At 36.7% G+C, this 22,584-nt stretch overlaps 1 protein-coding gene across 8 annotated transcripts in view; it reads right to left on the reverse strand.

The window, feature by feature from the left end:
• Window positions 1-22,584, reverse strand: part of EFCAB5 (EF-hand calcium binding domain 5) — a 177,895-nt gene that overhangs the window by 37,841 nt on the left and 117,470 nt on the right. For all 8 annotated transcript variants that reach the window (XM_072779181.1, XM_072779183.1, XM_072779188.1 and 5 more), the window contains 6 exons: window positions 20,617-20,716; window positions 17,149-18,012; window positions 13,932-14,006; window positions 13,740-13,832; window positions 9,772-9,986; window positions 8,236-8,392 (listed from right to left, as the gene is read on the reverse strand). In XM_072779181.1, coding sequence (XP_072635282.1) covers window positions 8,236-8,392; window positions 9,772-9,986; window positions 13,740-13,832; window positions 13,932-14,006; window positions 17,149-18,012; window positions 20,617-20,716 — 1,504 coding nt within the window. The remainder of the gene's footprint in view (window positions 1-8,235; window positions 8,393-9,771; window positions 9,987-13,739; window positions 13,833-13,931; window positions 14,007-17,148; window positions 18,013-20,616; window positions 20,717-22,584) is intronic.

Here is a 22,584-nt window from a genome sequence, read left to right on the forward strand (position 1 = left end):
TGTCATTTCTAATGGCTGAGTAATATTCCATTGTATACATAAACCACATCTTCTTTATCCGTTCATCTTTCGATGGACACCGAGGCTCCTTCCACAGTTTGGCTATTGTGGACATTGCTGCTATAAACATCGGGGTGCAGGTGTCCCGGCGTTTCATTGCATCTGTATCTTTGGGATAAATCCCCAACAGTGCAATTGCTGGGTCGTAGGGCAGGTCTATTTTTAACTCTTTGAGGAACCTTCACACAGTTCTCCAGAGTGGCTGCACCATTTCACATTCCCACCAACAGTGTAAGAGGGTTCCCTTTTCTCCGCATCCTCTCCAACATTTGTGGTTTTCTGCCTTGTTAATTTCCCCCATTCTCACTGGTGTGAGGTGGTATCTCATTGTGGTTTTGATTTTTATTTCCCTGATGGCAAGTGATGCGAAAGCTTCTCATTTTTATGGTTGGACTTTTGTTTTCTATTACTTGGACTCAAAGGGTCCTAACTGATAGTCTTGAATTAAATTAAAAGTAACTTGTGGATTCTTCCTCTTCCATTTCTTCTTCTTCTTCTTCTTCTTCTTCTTCTTCTTCTTCTTCTTCTTCTTCTTCTTCTTCTTCTCCTTTTATTCCTTTTCCTTTTTGAACAATTAGGTCCTAGGCCATTGGTAGGGCAGGGTGAAGTAAGCATTTCCTCCTGATCAAAGGAAGCCATGATGGCCCAGAGCAGGATACCCGAATCCAGTGGGGTAAGGAGGGCATTGTTCAGGAAGTGACTTGGCATGGGTTGTCAGAGCCTGAGCAGGTAAGGATGTTACCCATGTAAAAGGGCAATCTTCAGCCTATCTGAGTGGAGAGGGTGGCCCTGCAGAGGTTGTTTAGCTTGGGGTATCAGAACCCAAGCAGGAAGAAGAGGATATCCACATGAGGTATTTAGTCCTGAGCAGAGTTAGGAGGGCATCAAATGGAGGGACAGCCTGACTTGGGAAGTCAGGACCTCAGTGTGGGGGGAGAGGACAGTGTGGTGGGAGATTAGTTCCATACAGGGGGACTGATTAAATAAATTAAATAAATAATAAATACTAAATAAATAAATAAATAAATAAATAAATAAATAATACAAGCAAAAAAGAAGGGAGCTACAAAAAAAGTGAGAAAACTAGAATGAACCCTGTTACTATTTTGAACTAGGAAGTATGGGCATGAACTTATGGTTTTTAATATTTTTAATATTATTTATTTATTCATGACAGACACAGAGAGAGACGCAGAGACACAGGCAGAGGGAGAAGCAGGCTCCATGCAGGGAGCCCGATGTGGGACTCAATCCGGGATCCTGGGATCACACCCTGAGCCAAAGGCAGACACTCAACCACTGAGCCACCCAGGCATCCCTGGTTTTTAATATTAATAGATATTTACACATGTACAGGTGTAAATGTTTACACACACACACACACACACACACATATTCTGCAGGAGAAACTTAGAAGCAGTGTGACCTGGGAGCAGTAAACACGTGTAGAACCAAGATCATGGCGTCTAAATACCATTCTCCACTAAAGGAAACCAGGGTTCCTCAAAGAAATGGGTGATTCCAGAGTGAAAGCAGGGCACATATAAGATGAATCTTGAAGATCTCATTGTGCAAAACAAGAGGTGTTCAAAGAAGAATGGGTATATGTTAAAAGGACACAAAAACAGTTTGGCAGTTTCTTATATAACTAAAAATACACCTACCCTATAGCCCAGAAATCCTACTTCTAGGTATTTATTAAAAATAAATAAAAACATATATTAGCACAAAATATTTGTACGATTGTTTATAGCATCTTTATTCATAATAGCCAAGAATAGGAAACAGTCTATCTATTAGTTGGAGAATGGACTCACAAACTATAGTATATTCATATAATGGAATACTACTCAAAAAAGAAAAAGAAACAAATTATTAGTACATGCAACAACATCTAAGAATCTCAAGAAAAGGATATGCTGAGTGAAAGAAGCATTAAGCAAAAGGGTATATATAAATGATTGCATAAATATGAAATAGAAGGGATAAGACATATTTATAGTGGAAAACAAATAGAAGAGTGGTTGTCTTGGGGATTGGGTTATGGGGATTGCATAAGAAAGGGGCATGAGGGAACTTTGTATTCTATATCTTAAAAAGGATATTGGATGCACAAGTTATGCTTTGCCAAAACTCAGTGAATGTACACCTAAAAATTAAGTATTTTGTTGTAATTTTACCTCAAAAAAAAAAGCTGTTAACATATATCAGACTCTAATTAAAGATATTAATGCTGAAGTGTTTAGGGAGGAATCTATTGATGTCTGCAGTTTATTTTGGAATGTATCAAAAATAAGAGAAATAGAAGGATAGAGGGATAAAGAGATGAATAAATAGATAATTTTTAAAGTGTAATAAAGTGTTAATGGTAGAATCTAGATGGTAGGTATATAGATGGTCACTGTAAAATTCATTCAGTTTTGCTGTACACTTGAAAAAATTTTAAAGATTTTTTTTTTTTTTAGAGAGAGAACAAGCGAGCACACATGACTAGGAGGAGGGGCAGAGGGAAAGGGAAAGCACAGAACCTGGCATGGGCTTTACTTCACAACCCCAAGATCATGACCTGAGCCAAAACCAAGAATTGGATGCTTACCCAACTGAGCCACCCAGGTGCCCCTGAAATTTTTCATAATAGAATGTTCGAGGGAAGAAGAGGACACAGGAGCCAAGCTGAAAGGACTCTCATTGGTCAAACTGGGACAATAGGAATGTTAGGATAAATAGTGTTAGTGTTGGATCACAATCCATTGAATAAAATAGGAAACCATGAATACATATTGTTATAATAAATGAACAAAAGGTTTGACCAGAAAGGGAATGATTCTGGGGGGCCTGGCTGGCTCAGTTGGTAGAGTGTGCAACTTGATCTTGGGGTTGTGAGTTCAAGCCCCACATTGGGTGTAAGGATTACTTAAAAACAAAATCTTAAGAAAAGAAAAAAAAATAAAGAATATTTCTATGGTTTCAACATACAAACACAAAAAACTTATTAATTACAAAGGGAAAAGAGTAATTTTTAAATGGAAGGAACTGACATATCATTTTTAATAAAATTCCAGTGTAATTAACATACAGTGTTATATTAGTTTCAGGTATACAATACAGTGATTCAACAATTCCATATATTACTCAATACTCATCAAGATAAGTGTATGCTTTAATCCCCTTCACCTATTTCATCCATCCCCTCACTCACCCACCCCCACTCTGGTAGTCCTCAGTATGTTCTCCAGGGTCAAGAATCTGTTTTTTGGTTTGTCTCTTTTTTTCCCTTTGTTTTGTTTCTTAAATTCCACATATGAGTGAAGTCTTATGGTATTTGTCCTCTGGCCCATTTTACTTAGCATTATACTCTCTAGTTCCATCCATGCTGTTACAAATGGCAAGATTTCATTCTTTTTTATGACTGAGTAATATTACACTGTATGTCAAGTGTGTGTGCTTTTATACCATCTTCCATATCCATTCATCTATCAACAGACACCTGGGCTGCTTCCATAGTTTAGCTACTGTAAATAATGCTGCAATAAACATAGAGGTGCATATATCTTTTTGAACTAGTATTTTTGTAATCGTTGGGTAAATACCCAGTAGCATAATTTCTCAATTGTACGGCAATTTTTAATTTAATTTTTAATTTAAAAAATTTTTTTAAAGATTTTATTTATTTATTCATGAGAGACACAGAGAGAGAGAGAGAGGCAGAGAGAGAAGCAGGCTCCATGCAGGGAGCCAGATGTGGGACTCCATCCCAGGACTCCAAGACCATGCCCTGGGCCAAAGGCAGGCTCCAAACCACTGAGCCACCCAGGGATCCCTATTTTTAATTTTTTGAGGAGCCTCCACAGATATCATGGGGCTTCTAAGATTTAATGAGAAGAACACAGCATCACTTACATGTTATTACTGCTAAAAGTGAATAATCTGAATTTAATCATGAAGAAACATAAGACAAACCTAAAAGGAGGACATACTAAAAACAATCAGCCTAAAATCTTCAAAAATGTATAGGTTATGGCAATCAAGGAAAGACTGAGGAGTTTCGTAGATTTCTTGTTTCAGAGTGAAGAAATAGCTGTTGTTTTACACTATTTGCCCAGTTTTCAGTTTCTTTAAAAACCACTATGTGAGTTTTTAAATGAGATTTTCTAAACAAATGTAGTTTTCAAGTGTTTAAGACTTCTAGAATTTGGAGACAAAATGCATCACCAAGATGTTTTAATGTTAAGAAAGTTAAAAATTCTACTTAGATAGAAACTTATATAGGGGTGCCTGGGTGGCTCAGTTGGTTAAGCATCCAACTGTTAATTTTAGTTCATGTCTTGATCTCAGGGTCATGAGTTCAAGCCCCATGCTGGGCTCCATGCTGGCTGTGGAGCCTACTAAGGAAAAAAGAAATTTATGTATTAAAACAGATATTATAGGGGATCCCTGGGTGGCGCAGCGGTTTAGCGCCTGCCTTTGGCCCAGGGCATGATCCTGGAGACCCGGGATTGAGTCCCACGTCGGGCTCCCAGTGCATGGAGCCTGCTTCTCCCTCTGCCTGTGTCTCTGCCTCTCTCTCTCTCTCTCTCTCTCTCTCTCACTGTGTGCCTATCATAAATAAAAAATAAATAAAAATAAAAAACAGATATTATAATTTAATAGAAAATTAAAGGGTGTATATATCCAACACATGTTAATAGCTATTACATGGCAAGTAATGGAGAAAGTGTGATTTAGTCCATTAAATTCTACAGTATAGACAGATCACATGTTTTACACATTTTATATATGATATTTCTTCTCAGAACATTAGGCTGTATTAGACAGGAATAAAAAGGGAAAATTACTGGCTAAAAGTTTCAAGTTGCCCATTCCTTATAAAAAACTTTCATTTTGAGGATACCAGCAGAAACATTTGTAGAAATTCCTAATTCTGTCACTTTATCCTATTCCCTCTAATTTTTATCCAATTTTTAATCTGAAATAGATAAGAAGGGTAGAGTAAAACCAAACAACAACAACAACAACAACAAAGAGCTATTTGAAGAGTTGCTGATCAATTATTAGCTAATGTTTGAATTTAGAATTTTCTTCCTTTCTTATAGAAGCTAAATCTGCCTTTCTTCTTCCATATGGCCATCAACTCAGCAATCATCCCCTTAGGCCAGGTGGCTACCAATATGTGTTTAGAGAAAGTCATTTTGTATAAGCCTACCCTTGGAGAGAATAATTTGTTCTTCCTGCTTGCAGAAATCTATTTCTGGCAGCAGATTGTGCCTCCTCATTACTTTCCTCCTTCTCATTTGCTGGGCTTAATTCATTACATTTTATGCTTTCTACCTATCCCTATTGCTGTACTTCAGTAATATGTATTGGAACTTCCTTATAATATCATCCTCAGATTTCTTAAATTCTAGAAATTCTCACATCTAACCTATTGCTGTACTTCAGTAATATGTATTGGAACTTCCTTATAATATTTATATAATATATATAATATAATATATCCTCAGATTTCTTAAATTCTAGAAATTGTCACATCTAACTGCTATCTTTTACAAATGAGGACAGGTGCTTCTGTTGAGATTCAGTAACCTGCCTTCGGTCATGTGACCATTTTTAAAAAGATTTTATTTATTTATTTTGGGGGGATGCAGAGGGAGAAGAAGGAGACTCCCTACTGAGCAGAGAGCCCAACACTGAGATGGATTCCAGGACCCTGGGATGATGACCTGAGCTGAAGGCAGATGCTTAGCCAGCTGAGCCATCCAGGCACCCCTGGTCATGTGACCATTAAGTGAAAGATCCAGTACTGGAACCCAGGTCTCCTGACCATTGTGTAGTGTTCTTTCCTCTATAGAACACAGTTCTGTATTATGAAATAATAAGTGGAAACCACTTCATTGTGTCCTTTGAAACTTTGTGCTTTGGATGCAGTTTATGACAAGTAGTGTAGTATAAAGTTTGCAAAAGACATAGTGAATGAAAAACACATGACAATTGATAAACTTAGGTACATTCAAAGATCAATGAACACATAATTTTTGAAAGAGTTGAAAACCTAACTAACCCTGATCATTCTTTTTATCATGCACCATATACTTTAAGAATTGGAAATCTAGTATGTAAAAGTCACCAGATAAATCTTTAAACCCAATGGAAAGCAAAATAATTTATACTGGAATCTAATCAAATGAATGAGGAAATTTATTATACTGGAAAAATAATTTTAGTAACTTTTGATTGGGAAGTATTGATCAGAAGAGAAAAATGAAGTTTAGGAGAAGTCATTAAGGAGAATTAAGTGGTTAAATTATTAAACCCAGGAGAAACTTGCAAGCCAGCTGCACTTGAGAGGTGAATCAAACCTTGTAGAGGCAGAGAGATACAACAAAGAGAGAAAATAGACAGAACTGAGAAATGTTTTGGATATTTTAAACCCTAAGAATGAGGGTAGCTAGGTACAAAAGTAATATAACTATTTAACATTAGGGTCTTGGACAAAGCACTCTACAACATATTCCACTCCTGTTAGCTCTGCCATTTTCTACACTTCCTATCAGCAGTGCATGAGCGTTCCGACTTCTCTATATCCTTGCCAACACTTATTATTTTTCTATTTTTAAAATTACAGCCGTACAACAAAAGTAACAAAAGCAAAAGTAAGTAAGTGGGAATACCTGAAACTAAAGGTTTCTGCACAACAAAATGAAAAGGAAACCTAAAGAATAGGAGATAATACTTGTAAATCATACATCTGATAAGGGGTTAATATCCAAAATACATAAGGAACTCATATAGTTAAGCAACAACAACCAAAACAAGACATTAAAAAATAGGCAAAGATACTGAACATATTTCCAAAGACATGCAAATGACTGAAAAAGTACATGAAAAGATGCTCAACATCACTAGCAATTAGATAAATGCAAATCAAAACTACAATGAGATATCTCACACCTGTCAGAATGTCTAGTATCAAAAAGACAAGAGATAACAAGTGTTGGCAAGGATGTGGAGAAAATGTAAAGAATGTAAATTGGTATAACCACTAAGAAAAACAGTATGGAGTTTCCTCAAAACATTAAAAATAGAATTGCCATATTATCTAGCAATTCCACTTCTGAATATCTACTGGAAAGAAATGAAATCACTCTCTCGAAGAGATATCTGTACCACCATGTTCATTGCAGAATTATTCACAATAGGCAAGATATGAAAAAAAGCTCTAAGTGTCCATCAGTGAATGAATGGATAAAGAAAATGTGATTCCTAAATGCACACAGACACACACACATAGACACACATGCGCACACACATGCACATACTGGAATGTTATTCAATCATGAAAAAAGATGGAGTGCTGTTGTGGATGGATCTTGAAGCCATCATGCTGCGTGAAATCAGACAGAGAAAGGCAAATATTATATCATGATATATACATGATCTACATATCATGTAGGATCTAAAAAAAGCAAAACTCAGAGTGTAAAATGGTATTTCTTAGGGGTTATAGTGGCGTAAATGGGGGACTGGTGGCCAAAGGGTATAAACTTTTTTTTTAAAGGTTTTAAAATCTATTTTAGAGACAGAGAGCATGCGCAAGCAGGGGGAGGGGCAAAGGAAGAGGGAGAGAGTCTGAAGCCAACGCCATGTGGAGTGTGGAGCCCAACATGGGGTTCATTTCTACAACCCTGAGATCATGACCTGAGCCAAACTGAGAGCCAGATGCTTAACCGACTGAGCCACCCAGGTGCCCCAAAGGGCATAAACTTCTATTACCGGATCAGTAAGTTCTGTGGGTCTAATGTACAACATGGTGATAATAGTTAACAGTACTGTATTATATACTTAAAAGTTGCTAAGAAAATAGATCTTAAATGTTCTCATCACAAAAAAGAAATAGTAATTATGGGAAGTTATAGAGGTGTTAACAAATGCTACTTTGGTAATCATTTCACAGTATATAAATGTATCAAATCAACACATAGTACACCTTAAACTTGCATGATGTTTTATGTTAATTATATCTCAATAAAGCTGAAAAAAATTATAACCATATTAATAGGTGTGAAGTGGTGTCTTGTGGTTTCAGAACCAGAGTTTTAACTATACATGTCATAGTACCGGAAAATTTGAAGCCAAGTTGTTACCACACCTTTAATAGGAAAATTCTTATCTTTTTACCTTTCTTCATGGATTCTTTTTCCATTCCCTCCTTGTATGTGTACAAAAGTTCATCAATTTCCTTCAGATCCAAGAAGCCTGAGCCATCACTGTCCCACTTCTGAAACAGGGCTTCTAGGAGAAGTTCCTGTCGGACTCTGGAAGCATTTTGTCTAGTCTAGGGATACAAACAAGATGACAAAGTACAGAAGACACACTATTCATTGTGCTAGCTGCCATCCTATGTTTATCCTTCCAAAAGTACAGCACTATTTCTAAAAACAGCTTTATAAAAGAAAGCTGAAATAGCATATTGATGGGAAAATGAATCATTTAATTTTAATCCTCTAAACACCATTTCTCTGTTTCACCCCTAGACCAAAAATACCAAACCCAACCCAAACAAAAACAGGCATTCTCTGCATTGGACTGAAACACATTAACTTAGGAAGAGGACTACACCTCTAAAGAATTTTTGATTCATTTCTTTCTACTCCCTCACTGATTGTTCAGAAATGTGATAAATACATGGCACGTTCTACCTGGCTTCTTGGTGGGAGATGCTGTGCAGTGAAAGAGGATGAATGTTAGTATTCAAACAATGAAAAATGACTGCATTCAAGAATTATTTTTTTATATTTTAACACAACTTGACATTGATTTTATTTACCTTTTAGATTTTTTACTAGGTTAATTATATAAGTTAGATAGATAGTAACTAAATTATTTTTTACATAGATTTAATTGCTAAAAGAAAGTGAATATATAGCATTTGGTTAAATGGGGGAACTGCAATTGAGGAAGCAAAAGCGATATCAATTCTAGGATTAGATTGAGAAGACTCATAAGGCTGCTGAGGTTAGTGAATATGCCTGGTGAGTGTAATTTATGTATTTCACAAAAGAGCACATAAATTGTTTAAATGGGCTAATGTGTATGCATTTATCACTCAAGTAACTAGTTAAGGTCTTAGGAAATATGTTTTACCTGGACTCACATGAATAAAAATATATATACAAATAATAATTGTACTCCTAGGTATGTGCATTTTAAATTCATTCACACAGCATATAGTGTGCACACACACACACTTTTTTTGTACATACACATATCTACTCTTCAGAATCTGCTCTTCAAGCTTCAGAGGAGCAAAAGAAAGCTGTACAATAAACCATCTCCTGCCACCAGCAATCATGTTATTAGGGGAATGAACTCTCTGGAGTGTGATCTCGGAACATTTGACAATAAAATAAAATATTTAATGGCTATGCTCATTGAAACAAAATGATAAATTTGGTTATAAATCTTTTCTAATGAAATTTATTTCTTTTATTAAGTAGGTTCCATGTCCTGTGTGGAGCCCAATGCAGGGCTTGAAATCATGACCCTAAAATGAAGACCTGAATGGAGATCAAGAGTCACATGCTCAGCCAACTGAGCTACCAGGGGTCCCTTGGTTATAAGTCTTTTAAAAAGCCACATTAGGAGTAACTGAGGTTGAGAGATTTACTAATAATAGTGACTCTACTTGTTTTATTGATAAATAATATCGCTCACCTGTTCTAAGCCACTTATTTTCTCTTCTTTTGTTTCAACATAGCCCCTCTTAAAAAAGGTTGTGAGAGTCTCACTGACACTCAAGGGGACATCTTCACCAACAAATGTCTCCAAAAGTTGCACAAACTGGAGCAGATTGAAGGAAACTCCATTGAAAGCACTTCTACCTTTTACTTCCTTGTAAGACTGAATATTTCTGATAATTGAGTGTAGGTCTAATAAGCAGGAAACATACAACAAACAGTAAAGTGAACAATTTCTTAAAGCTTAGGGAAAATATATGAGTACTTATTGTAATAAACATCTGCTGCCTTTTTTCTGTTAGGAATCTATGTTCCCCTCATCAGGAAAGCATCTCTTCCTTATTGTCAGCTTATATTTTTATTTTTATTTCACATGTACAAATATTTCATTTTTATGGCTGAGAAATATTTAATTTATAAATATATCACAATTTTTAAATTTATTCTCTTACTGAGAGACCCCTGAAATATTTCCAGAAAGTTTAGTCTATTATAAATATACCTGGTTTACATATTCTTATATGTGTTTTTGTTGTTGTTGTAAACATGCTTTTAATTCTATTGGATAAATACCTGGGATTGGAATTTCTGGGCCATGGATAAATATGTGTTTGGTTTTACAATAAACACACAGATATTTTCTGAAATAACTGTAACATTTTACACTCCCACCAACAGTACTGAAGAGTTCCAGTTTCTCCACAATCTTGCCAATAGTCAGTGTTGTCAATCTTTTCCATTTTAGCCATTCGGGTCAGGGGTAGTGGTTTTTTCATTAATGCTAGCCTGTTCTTTCATGATGGCTAATGACATTGCACACATTTTCATGTGTTCATGGTCATTCTTATGTATTTTATTTGTGAAGCATCTATTAGCATGTTTTGCTAATTTATATTACGTTATTTATCTTCTAATTTTTGAGTTGTTGAAGATCCTAATATTTTCTGGATACCAGTCCTTTGTTTGATATAAATTTTGCAAATATTTCAAGTACTTTTTCCACATCTGTGACTTATATATTTCTTTAATGACATCTTTTAATAGACAAAAGTATTATTTGATGAGATCTTATTGTATTACTCTTTTAGAATAATTGGTTTTTTTATGTTTTAAGTTTTCATTTAAATTCCACTTACTGTACAGTGTGATATTAGTTTCAGGTGTACAATTTAGTGATTCTGGACTTCCATACATCACCCTGTGCTCATCATGACAAATGCACTTTAATCCCCATCACCTATTTCACCCATCCTCCCAACCAACTCCCTTCTGTTTACCATCAGTTTGTTATCTATAATTAAGAATCTGTTTCTTTCTCTCTTTCTCTTATTCTTTCCCCTTTGCTTGTTTGCTTTGTTTCTTAAATTCCACATATGAGTGAAATCACATGGTATTTGTCTCTCTCTAATGTCACTTAGCATAATATACTCTAGCTCTATCCACTTTTTTTTTTTAAGATTTTATTTATTTATTCATGAGAGACACAGAGAGAGAGAGAGGCAGAGACACAGGCAGAGGGAGAAGCAGGCTCCATGCAGGGAGCCTTACATGGGACTTGATCCTCGGTCTGCAGGATCACACCCTGGGCTGAAGGCAGCGCTAAACTGCTGAGCCACCTGGGCTGCCCTAGCTCTATCCACTTCATTGCTAATAACAAGATTTCATTCTTTTTTAGGCTAAGTTATACTCCATTTATATATATTTATATCTAGATATGTTACATCTTTTCTTTTTTAAAAAAGATTTTATTTATTTATTTGAGAGAGAGAAAAAGAGAACATGGCTGGGGGGAGGGGCAAAAGAAGAGGCATAGGGACAAGCAGACTCCCTGCTGAGCACAAAGCCATTTGTGGGACTCCATCCCAGGATGCTTGACCAACTGAGCCACCCTGGCACTCCTACACTACATCTTCTTTATCCATTCATCAGTTGATGAAGTTTTGGGCTCTTTCCATAATTTGGCTATTGTTGATAATGCTGCTATGAACATTGAGGTGCATGTATTCCTTTGAATTTGTATTTTTGTATTCTTTGGGTAAATACCTAGTAGTGTAATTGCTGGATCGTAGGGTAGTTCTATTTTTGACTTTTTGAGGAACCTCCATAGTATTTTCCAGAGTGGCTGCACCAGTTTGCATTCCCACCAATAGTATAAGAGGGTTCTCCTTTCTCTGTATTCTCACCAACACCTGTTGTTTCCTGTGTTGTTAATTTTAGCCATTCTGACAGGTGTGAGGTGGTATCTCATTGTAATTTTGATTTGTATTTCCCTGATGATGAGTGATATTGAGCATTTTTTCATGTGTTTGTTAGCCATCTGCATGTCTTCTTTGGAAAAATGTCTATTTATGTCTTCTGCCCATTTCTTAACTGGATTATTTGTTTTTTGGGTATTGAGTTTGATAAGTTCTTTTTAGATTTAGATGAATCAGGTGATACTGAGCCTCCTCCACCTTTGCTACAAGAGTGACCATATGATACAGGTCTGGTCAATGATTCCCATATGACAACCATGTAGTCCAGTATATGCCAATAAAAATGAACCGCAGAGCTTTTTGGGGTACTACTGGGGAAGAATCACTCTTTACATATTCTGATTCCTGAATATAGGATATAGGCTCAGCAGCTCTTATGGACATTTCTGCCACAGCATGGAGAAGATTACCTAAAACTGAAAATTACACAGAAAGGAACAGGGCTGAAAGGCAGAAACAGTTATTGAGCTGTTATTGAGTTGTTGGATTCATTTGTGCCTGAAGCCAGCTGTCGTCTGGTCTTGACAGTTATATAAATCTATAAATACTATTGCAGCCTCTTCCCCAAAAAGTCTTGACTAATATATTTATCTAGAAGCTCAATCTCATAATATAAAGTGTATTTCATAAAATATCAGCCCAGGGACTTATGTTCAATTTATTCATCAATTCAATCATGTGTGCCCTCATTCCTTCCATATGAGATTTGATATGACTTAAAAATAATCACCCATGCAGTTTTTTAAGATGGTTAAGCAAAACTGAAATAAAGAAGTAAGAACAGGAGAAGAAGAATATGAACTAGCAGGCCACAGGACCTTGACCAATGCCACGTATTTCACCAAAATATTTTGAGGATAGAAAGTTTGTTATTTGATTCAGGCTTAAATGAGAAAAAATTGCAGGTAGGAAGAAAATAATATAATTATTTTACTTGTTGATGAAAGGTAAAATGATAAAATAACAGTGTAGTAAAATATGAGTACTTGTTGGAACAATCATTGTTAAATACATGGTTTATCTGGGATCTAAAAGCTACTCTCTCTCTCTGTTAAGTAGATCTTTCTTTATAAGTCTTCAAAAACAAGACCGATTCTAACCTGTGTCACATATTGAGTTATGGAACTACCAGGGAGAGGAATAGCTAGGATTATTTCTATTGAGTTCTAATATCCAATATCTGATTCCCTTTGTATACCTAGATCATAGGTTCAAAGCAGTTGTAAAGGCATGTAATGGTAAAAACAAATTGTATATTAACACATATATTTTAAAGCAGAGAAGTATTCACCAATAGCACATGCCTACATGTACAACTACCACCAAAAACATTCATCTTGTATATGTTTAGAACCATTAGCTCAGGAACAAAATAATGCAAGGATCACCTTGCCATTGTGTCTTGACTTTTTTTTTTAAAGATTTTATTTATTCATGAGACACAGATAGAGAGAGAGGCAGAGACATAGGCAGAGAGAGAAGCAGGCTCCACGCAGGGAGCCCGACACGGGACTCGATCTCAGGTCTCCAGGATCACACCCCCGGCCGAAGGCAGGCGCTAAACTGCTGAGCCACCCAGGGATCCCCTGTGTCTTGACTAAGTTCAGACTTTATCATGGGGTACCATAGTAAATTAAATTCATCACTTGAGCTATTATCTATCCTTCCTAGTTTGGTTGCTAACATGTACCTGTGAACCTGTTATCACTGTAGAGTAAGTTGGCTTGCTCCTCATCTTCACATTTGAAATAATTCATCTTCCAGTTACAAGTAAGAAGTTCACCTACAAAATATACATTTCGTTACATAGACAATTTAATTTCACTTTCATAATGTCTTTGTTCTAGAGTATAAATGCAAGGAGGATTAAATGAGGAGTTACCTGACCATGACTTTCCTTCTATTTTTTGGGACTTTTCACAGGATGGATCTTTCTGAATTTCCTTTTTTGTAGTTTCTAGAAGGTACAAAAGAAAATGGCTACAACAAACTGGAATTTAAAAAAAAACTTGCAAGGAAAAAAAGAAAATGCCTATGAATTGGACATTATAAATTCTATGATATATTCCTAAGTTAATGAATGAGAAAAATGACTTGCAATAGAACACCAAAAACTTTCTATCAGGTTATTTCCGATATATGTTATATCACATTCAATCACAATGATATCACTTAGTAACTTTAGTTGTTGAGAGCAGCTCTATGACAAAAACTATTTGTGGTATCCAAATTTGGGCACTCAATATGAGGGCTACATTTCCTAGCCTCTGTCATAGATAGATGTCAACAAATGCCTAAATTGTAACCAATTGTAAGCAAGTGATGTAATGCCTACCTGTTCTCCTTAACCTTCTGGTCAGAATATGGACATGGTAGTGAGCTATCCAGGACTATGTAGTAAGAGGAGACACAAGATAGGACTTAAGCCACTGCTGATTTCATGAGATTGAGCTGTCATATAAGTTTTGACATTTGTATTAGAAGGAAAGAAACTCCTATATTGTTTGGACATTGCTATTTTGTTTTATTATTATTTTTTAGACACTGTTATTTTGTTTTTTTGTTTTGTTTTGTTTTTGTTTTGTTTTTGTTCTTTTTTTTAGACACTGTCATTTTGGATCACTGTTACAGTCAATGAAATTAAGTCCTTACTAATAAATAACATCTATTTATTAGTAAATAGTTGTGAATTTACTATTAATTTACTATTGTGAAGTTGCTATATTCACAATTTTTCTAGTTGCATCCCCACTATATAAGGAGAGCCAAAAATTAATAGCCCTGTTTTATGGAGAGATAAACACAATGCTGATAAAATGTTATATTTCAAATTAGTTAATGTAGAATCTAGAACACAAGTTACTCATGTCCTAGGAGTTTTGAATAAGGATTTTCTTTGGGACTGTGGGACTCTAAAATTAAAGAACAGAACTTTAAAAATTTTATGCCTAACTGAGGTCTTAAGTGGTATTGAGACTGGCTCTCTAAGAAGTTAAAAATTTTCAGCAAAAAGGCATATATTGGCATAGGTAATTCAGAGTAAAAGTATTCTGCAGAACAAATACTTGAAGTGCAGGGTTTCTTTTAAAAAATATTTTATTTAGGGATCCCTGGGTGGCGCAGCGGTTTGGTGCCTGCCTTTGGCCCAGGGTGCGATCCTGGAGACCTGGGATCGAATCCCACATTGGGCTCCCGGTGCATGGAGCCTGCTTCTCCCTCTGCCTGTGTCTCTGCCTCTCTCTCTGTGACTATCATAAAAAAAAAATTAAAGAAAAATTTTAAAAATATTTTATTTAGGGGGATCTCTGGGTGGCGCAGTGGTTTGGCGCCTGCCTTTGGCCCAGGGCGCGATCCTGGAGACTCGGGATCGAGTCCCATGTTGGGTTCCCGGTGCATGAAGTCCGCTTCTCCCTCTGCCTGTGTCTCTGCCTCTGTGTGTGTGTGTGTATGTGTGTGACTATCGTAGATAAATAATATATATATATATATATATATATATATATATATATATATATATATATTTTACTTATGTATTCATGAGAAAAAGAGACAGAGGCAGAGACAGCCAAGACAGGAGGAGGGAGAAGCAGACTCCCTGCAAGGATCTTGATAGGAAGCTCAATCTCAGGAACCTAGGATCAGGAACCTGAGCCAAAGGCAAACACTCAACCACGGAGCCATCCAGGCGTCCCTGTTTTTTGTTTTTGTTTTTGTTTTGTTTTGTCTTAAATATAACTTTCAGAAACTCTTCTAGAATATATATCTTTTTAAAAATATTTTATTTATTTATTCATAGAGACACAGAGAGAGAGAGAGAGGCAGAGACACAGGCAGAGGGAGAAGCAGGCGCCACACTGGGAGCCCGACATGGGACTCGATCCCGGGTGTCCGGAATCATGCCCTGGACCAAAGGCGGCGCTAAACCACTGAGCCACCCGGGCTGCCCTAGAATATATATCTTATTTAAAAAGTGGAAGATCCATTTTATAGTTAAAACGAAAGGGTTTCTGGGAGATGTGGTATATATATATATATGTATATACACACACAACAGACTATGTTACACAGCCATCAGAAAAATGAAATCTCCATTTGCAATGACATGGATGGAACTAGAGGATATTATGCTAAGTGAAATAAGTCAATAAGAGAAAGCCAATTATCATATGATCTTATGCATATGTGGAATTTAAGAAACAAAACAGAGGATCATAGGAGAAAAGAGGAAAAAATAAAACAAGACAAAATCAGAGAGGGAGACAAACCCTAAGAGACTTAATCATAGGAAACAAACTGAGGGTCACTGGAGGGGAGGGTGATAAGGGGATGGGGTAACTGGATGATGGACATGAATAGGGCATGTGATATAATGAGCACTGGGTGTTATACAAGACTGATGAATCACTGGCCTCTACCTCTGAAACCAATAATACATTATATGTTGATTAATTGAATTTAAATAAAATTTAAAAAGAAAAAAAGAAAGAGGAAGAGAGAAAGGAAGGAAGGAAGGAAGGAAGGAAGGAAGGAAGGGAGAAAGGAAGGAAGAAAGAAAGAAAGAAACCACGCGGAGCTTCCAAGGCACCTGGGTGGCTCAGTTGGCTAAGCAACCAACTTTTGATTTTGGCTCAGGTCATGATCTCACAGTCCTGGTATTGGACCAGTGTCAGGCTCCGTGCTCAACACAATCTGCTTGTCCCTGTCCTTCTGTTCCTCTTCCCTTTCTCTCTCTGTCTCTTCCTATCTCTCTAATAAATAAAATCTTAAAACAAACAAACAAACAAACAAACAAACAAACAAAGGGGCTTCTACTGCCTTTTCAGGAATTCAGTGAAATTTTCTATATGTAACATTACCAGATTTCTTCCTTATGAACGGGCTTCCTGTACAAAAGGAATTCTAGGTAAATTGACAATAGAAACATTCTGGTTTGCATTTAATTGTTCAAGGCCTAGACACATGTTGAACAGCAAAATATCTAAGGTTTGAATGATCTGATATGCCAGAAAAGATCCCAACTGGAATGCATACTTTCTGAAAAGACTTTTACAATCACTCCACAAAGCATGGAGGCAATGTCATAGATTGAACTGTGTTACCTGAAAGATGATCTTTTCTTCGTGATGTTGAGACTTCTTCTTGCAGCTCAGAACTCACAAATAGTTCTTTTTCATAGGTTTGTTCCTGAGTCCTCTCTTTCTGTGGGGAGATTTCAGTGTACTCAAAGGAAGTAGCATTCCTAAATATTTTACTTTCTCTGAAAATACTATCTCTTCCTGATTGTAAGGTTGAATCCTGTTGTCTTTCTGGGAATATCTCTCTGGATGGCTCTTGTTCTGCAGTTGACCCTTTGAGTGGTTCTTGTTCTATTACTGACTGTCTGCGTGATCCTTGTTCTGAGGTTGACCCTCTGTGTGGTCCTTGTTCTGTGTCTGACCGTTTGTGTTGTCCTTGTGCTGCTATTGATTCTCTGTAGAGTCCTTGTTCTGCAGTTGTTCCCATGTTGACTCCTTGTTCTGAAGAAGACATGCTTTGTGGTGGCTCTTGTTCTATTACTGAGTCACTATGTAGTCTTTGTTCTATTATTAACTCTCTACTTGATCCCTGTTCTGGAGTTGACCCTGTGTGGGTTTCTTGTTCTGTTACTGAGTCTTTGTCTAGTTCTTTTTCTCCAGTTAACTCTCTGCCTTGTTCTTGTTCCTTGGTTAAAATTCTGTTTTGTTCTTGTTCTGCAGTTGTCCCTCTCTGCTGTTCTGGTAGTGTTGATTCACTATGTTCATCATGATAATGTTGATCTTCTGGAGTTTCTAACAATTTGCTTTGGGTTTTGCTAGCATATTTTTCAGAAAGTTGTGCATTCATCTCTAAGAGCACTTTGTCAAAGTCTTCATAAATATGTTTCTGATTATCCATGTCTCCCCAGAACTCAGGCAAATCTATCTCTTCAAATTCAATGAATGGCCCTAATGCAGAAAACAAAATATTTCCCTAAATAATTGATATTATAATACAGAATCAGAGCTAGTAAACTAATGTAAAACAGCATTGATCACGGTAATTGTAGCATAGGCCTATTGCTTTAAATAAATAAAACTTATCTTTCCCTACAACACAATAAAAGCAAAAAGATATTCAAAGGAACATAAAAGATACTTACTATTGTAAGTTAGAAATCATCCCTTCCTAAAAGGTATGGTATGGAATTGAGCATAATTCTTCCTTTTTTTAAAAAAAGATTTTATTTATTTATTCATGAGAAACACACAGAGAGAGGTAGAGAAGCAGGTTCCCTGCAGGCAGCCTGATATAGGATTCTATCCCAGGATCCGGGATCACAACCTAGGCCAAAGGCAGATGCTCAACCACTGAGCCACCCAGGCGCTCTGATTCTTCCTTTTCTGCTTGGAGAGTTGCTTAGGCTGCCAAGACAATAAAACTTATCTTCTACTTTTGGTCCTCCAACAAAAAGTATAGCATAGGGATGAGGAAGAGGACACACGTCTTCCACCTCAAATACCTTTTCAATATCTACAATATCAAAATAAAAGCAAGTCTCTATCATTCCCTGGGTTATGTTTTTCTAATATTCCTTTTCTCTCCCTTCCTTAATCTCTCCCTTTCTTTCTTCTTTATGCCTCAATTCTTTTCCTCCACAATTTATGTGAACACCTAATTCAGAATTCTAGGGGAAGATTGCACAGCATTTACCAGAATCCCACTTAAAAAATAACAACAATAACAAAACGACCCTGGTGTCCAGGACTACTCTCTGTAGTGGGACTCATGAAACAAGACCATCCCCTTCCCTCCCCAAACACTTAGTTGTTAAGCTCTAAAAGTGTGATTCCCACAATTTTCAGGAATAATCTGTATCACTCATAGATTTTTAAGTATCTATTTTCACACAGATCTAAAATATTGACATTCTTCAGAAAACCCATCCTTCAAAGACTGTTTTTTAAAGATTTTATTTATTTATTCATGAAAGACACGCAGAGAGAGGCAGAGACATAGGCAGAGGGAGAGGCAGGCTCCCTACTGGGAGCCTGATGTGGGACCCAGTCCCAGGACCTTGGGATCACAACCTGAGCCAAAAAGGCAGACGCCCAGCCACTGAGCAACCCAGGTGTCACTCAAAGACTTTCTTTTTAAAAAATAAAAAATGGCTGGGCAGCATGGGTGGCTTAGTGGTTTAGCACCGCCTTCGGCCTAGGGTGTGATCCTGGAGACCCAGGATCGAGTCCCACGTCAGGCTCCCTGCATGGAGCCTGCTTCTCCCTCTGCCTGTGTTTCTGCCTCTCTCTGTCTCTGTGTTTCTCATGAATAAATAAATAAAATCTTTAAAAAAAAGGGGGGGGCACCTGGGTCGCTCAGTTGGTTCAATATCTGGCCCTTGATTTTGGCTCAGGTCATGATCTCAGGGTTGTGAGATCAAGCTCCACATCACACTCTATGCTAGGCATGGAGCCTGCTTAAGATTCTCTCTCTCACCTGGGTGGCTCAATTGTTAAACATCTGCCTTTGGCTCAGGTCATGATCCCAGAGTCCTGGGATCCAGTCCTGCATCAGGTGCCCTGCAGGGAGACTGCTTCTCCCTCTGACTGTCTCTGCCTCTCTCTCTGTGTCTCTTATGAATAAATAAATAAAAGATTTTTTAAAAAAGAGATTCTCCCTCTTTCTCCCTCTCTCTCTCCCCACCCCCCCCTACTTTCTCCCCCTTCAAAAAAATAAATATAAAAACAAAACCCATAATCCTACTTGTTTTGGAAGCAATAAAAGAAAGATTTTTACTGTATAATTTCAGTAAAGGCATACAAGTAAAAATACTTGGGAAAAGGAATTATTCTTTTTAGAAATTTTAGAATTCTAAGTTGAACATTAAAACTGGGGATCCCTGGTGGCGCAGCGGTTTGGCGCCTGCCTTTGGCCCAGGGCGTGATCCTGGAGACCCGGGATCGAATCCCACATCGGGCTCCCGGTGAATGGAGCCTGCTTCTCCCTCTGCCTGTGTCTCTGCCTCTCTCTCTCTCTCTGTAACTATCATAAATAAATTAAAAATTAAAAAAAAAAACAAAAAAAAACTGGAATTACCATTACCAACTTAATTTCCAAAACATTCAGATTTCACTCAAGCACCTCTTAATTCGAATGAACCTAAAATTGAGTTCTAACTTGACAACTTTTAGTATCGCACTATAGTGAAAAATACATCTAATTGTGGTGAATGAACAGCTAGATTAGCTACTATGATCTAATTAGGGAGATGTCATGTGAAAGGATTCCGTGGGAATACTTTTAGTATATGAATGTACTATGTCATTCCAGCTTGAGCATACTCCCTTTGTGTTTTTTTTTTTTAATTTTATTTATTTATCCATGAGAGACACAGAGACAGAAAGAGAGAGAGAGGCAGAGACATAGGCAGATGGAGAAGCAGGCTCCATGCAGGTAGCCTGAGGTGGGACTCTATCCCAGGACTGCAGGATTACATGCTGGGTGGAAGGCAGGCGCTAAACCTCTGAGCCACCCGGGGATCCCCAAGCATACTCCCTTTGAACAGCACTTACATTGTCTTGGGTTTCGTAGCAAACTTCTAAGCATTTTTGAACTTTGGTCATAGAATGTTTCCAACAAAGCCAATGTCCTCTGCCGATCCAAAAATCCTACCTAAGCAGAAAGTTTGCAATTAGTTGATACAGGAGATTTGAGATTTTTATGTAAATGAAATACAGTTTCTTGAAGCTTTTATCATCACTACTACTACCATAATTATGTAAATAAAAGTTGCAGAGTCAAAATCAGGAAAGTGTATCTTGTCTTTAGGCTTATACTCTACTTCTCTATCTTGTGACATGTCAAAATACCTTGCACTTAATAGATGCTTTACAGTAGTTACTGATTTAATAGCTAAATCCAATGTGTAATACTCAGTTCTTATTTAATGTGATCTGAGTATGACATTTGAAACAACAGCTCTCTAGTTGTTTTTTGCATAATTTTTGAGAAATATTTTAACCACAGAAAAATAGAGAAAATTATAAAACTAATGTTTGTATTCCCAGCACCCAGAAATGATTATTAATATTTTGTTTATGTACTTTAAAAACATATAATTGATATCATAGCACATGTGTACTTTTTATTTTTTTATTTATTTTTAAAGATTTTACTTATTTATTCATAGAGATGCAGAGAGAGAGAGAGGCAGAGACACAGGCAGAGGGAGAAGCAGGCTCCATGCAGAGAGCCTGACGTGGGACTTGATCCAGGGTCTCCAGATCACACCCTAGGCTGCAGGCGGCGCTAAACCGCTGCGCCACCGGGGCTGCCCACATGTGTGCTTTTTAAAATTGCTTTTATTTACCAAACATTGAGGTCAATTCATGTATGTAAAGAAATAGATTTTATTCCTTTTAGCTGCTGTATGGTATGCTATAATATGAAAACACTGTAATTAAAAAATATTTAGATTTATTTATTTATTTGAGAGAGAGAGAGAGAGGAGGGACAGAGGGAGAGAGAGAGAATCCTCAAGCCAGACTCACTGCCCAATGCGGAGTGTGGTCCCAGGACTCTGAGAACATAACCTGACTGGAAATCAAGAGTTGGCCACTAACCCAACTGAACCACCCAAGTGTCCCCAAAACACTGTATTTTTTTAAAATTCATTTATTGATGGGCATTTAGATTATTTCCAGTGTTTAGATACCAAAATAATGCTGCAGTGGATATCCTTATACACATCTCCTTGCATACATGTATAAACATTTCCCTAGGGTAAGTAATTAAAAGTGTTAATTAATAGATTGTACACTATCAACATTTTCAGCTATAGTGGATATTGTCAAGTTGCTCCACAAAATACCTATACCAATTTACTTCTCACCATTGCTGAATGAGAATATTATTTCTCCATATCATGACAATACTTGATATTGTTTGAATTCATAATTCTTTTCCAATCTGATGGATAAAAAATGGTATCTAGTTATTTTAATTTGCATTTCCTTAACTATTAGTGAAATTAAATATATGTTCATATGTTTATCTGTATTTGGGTTTCCTCACCTATGGAAGGCTTTTTTATGTCCTTTCTTCAGTTGGGAATAGTTGTCTATTTCTTAATAATTCATAAATTTGTGATAATGATTATTCTGTTATCTATATAGCAAATATCCTTTCCCAGTTTAATCATTTATTTTTAAATTTAACTTTTGGTAAGTTTAGGCATATTAATGTTTTTAATTTTGAGGTAGCCAAATGTGTTGAATATTTCTTACATGGTTTGTGCTTATCACAGGTATTCATTAAGAAATATTACCTATACCAAGGTCAAAAGACATGCTCTGTCTTCTATGGGTGCTTCTAAGACTTTTACAGTTTTGTTTTCCACATCCACGTTTTCGATAACACAGGACTTATTTTTGCTCATTATTGAGGCTCAAGTCTAATTTTAATTTTTTCCCAATTATCCCAACTTAGCATTTATTGATTAGTCTCTTCTCACTGATTTATTTGTTTTGTTTTAAGATTTT

This window comes from Canis lupus, chromosome 16 (assembly GCF_048164855.1).
Source record: "Canis lupus baileyi chromosome 16, mCanLup2.hap1, whole genome shotgun sequence".
Taxonomy (NCBI): Eukaryota; Metazoa; Chordata; class Mammalia; order Carnivora; family Canidae; genus Canis; species Canis lupus.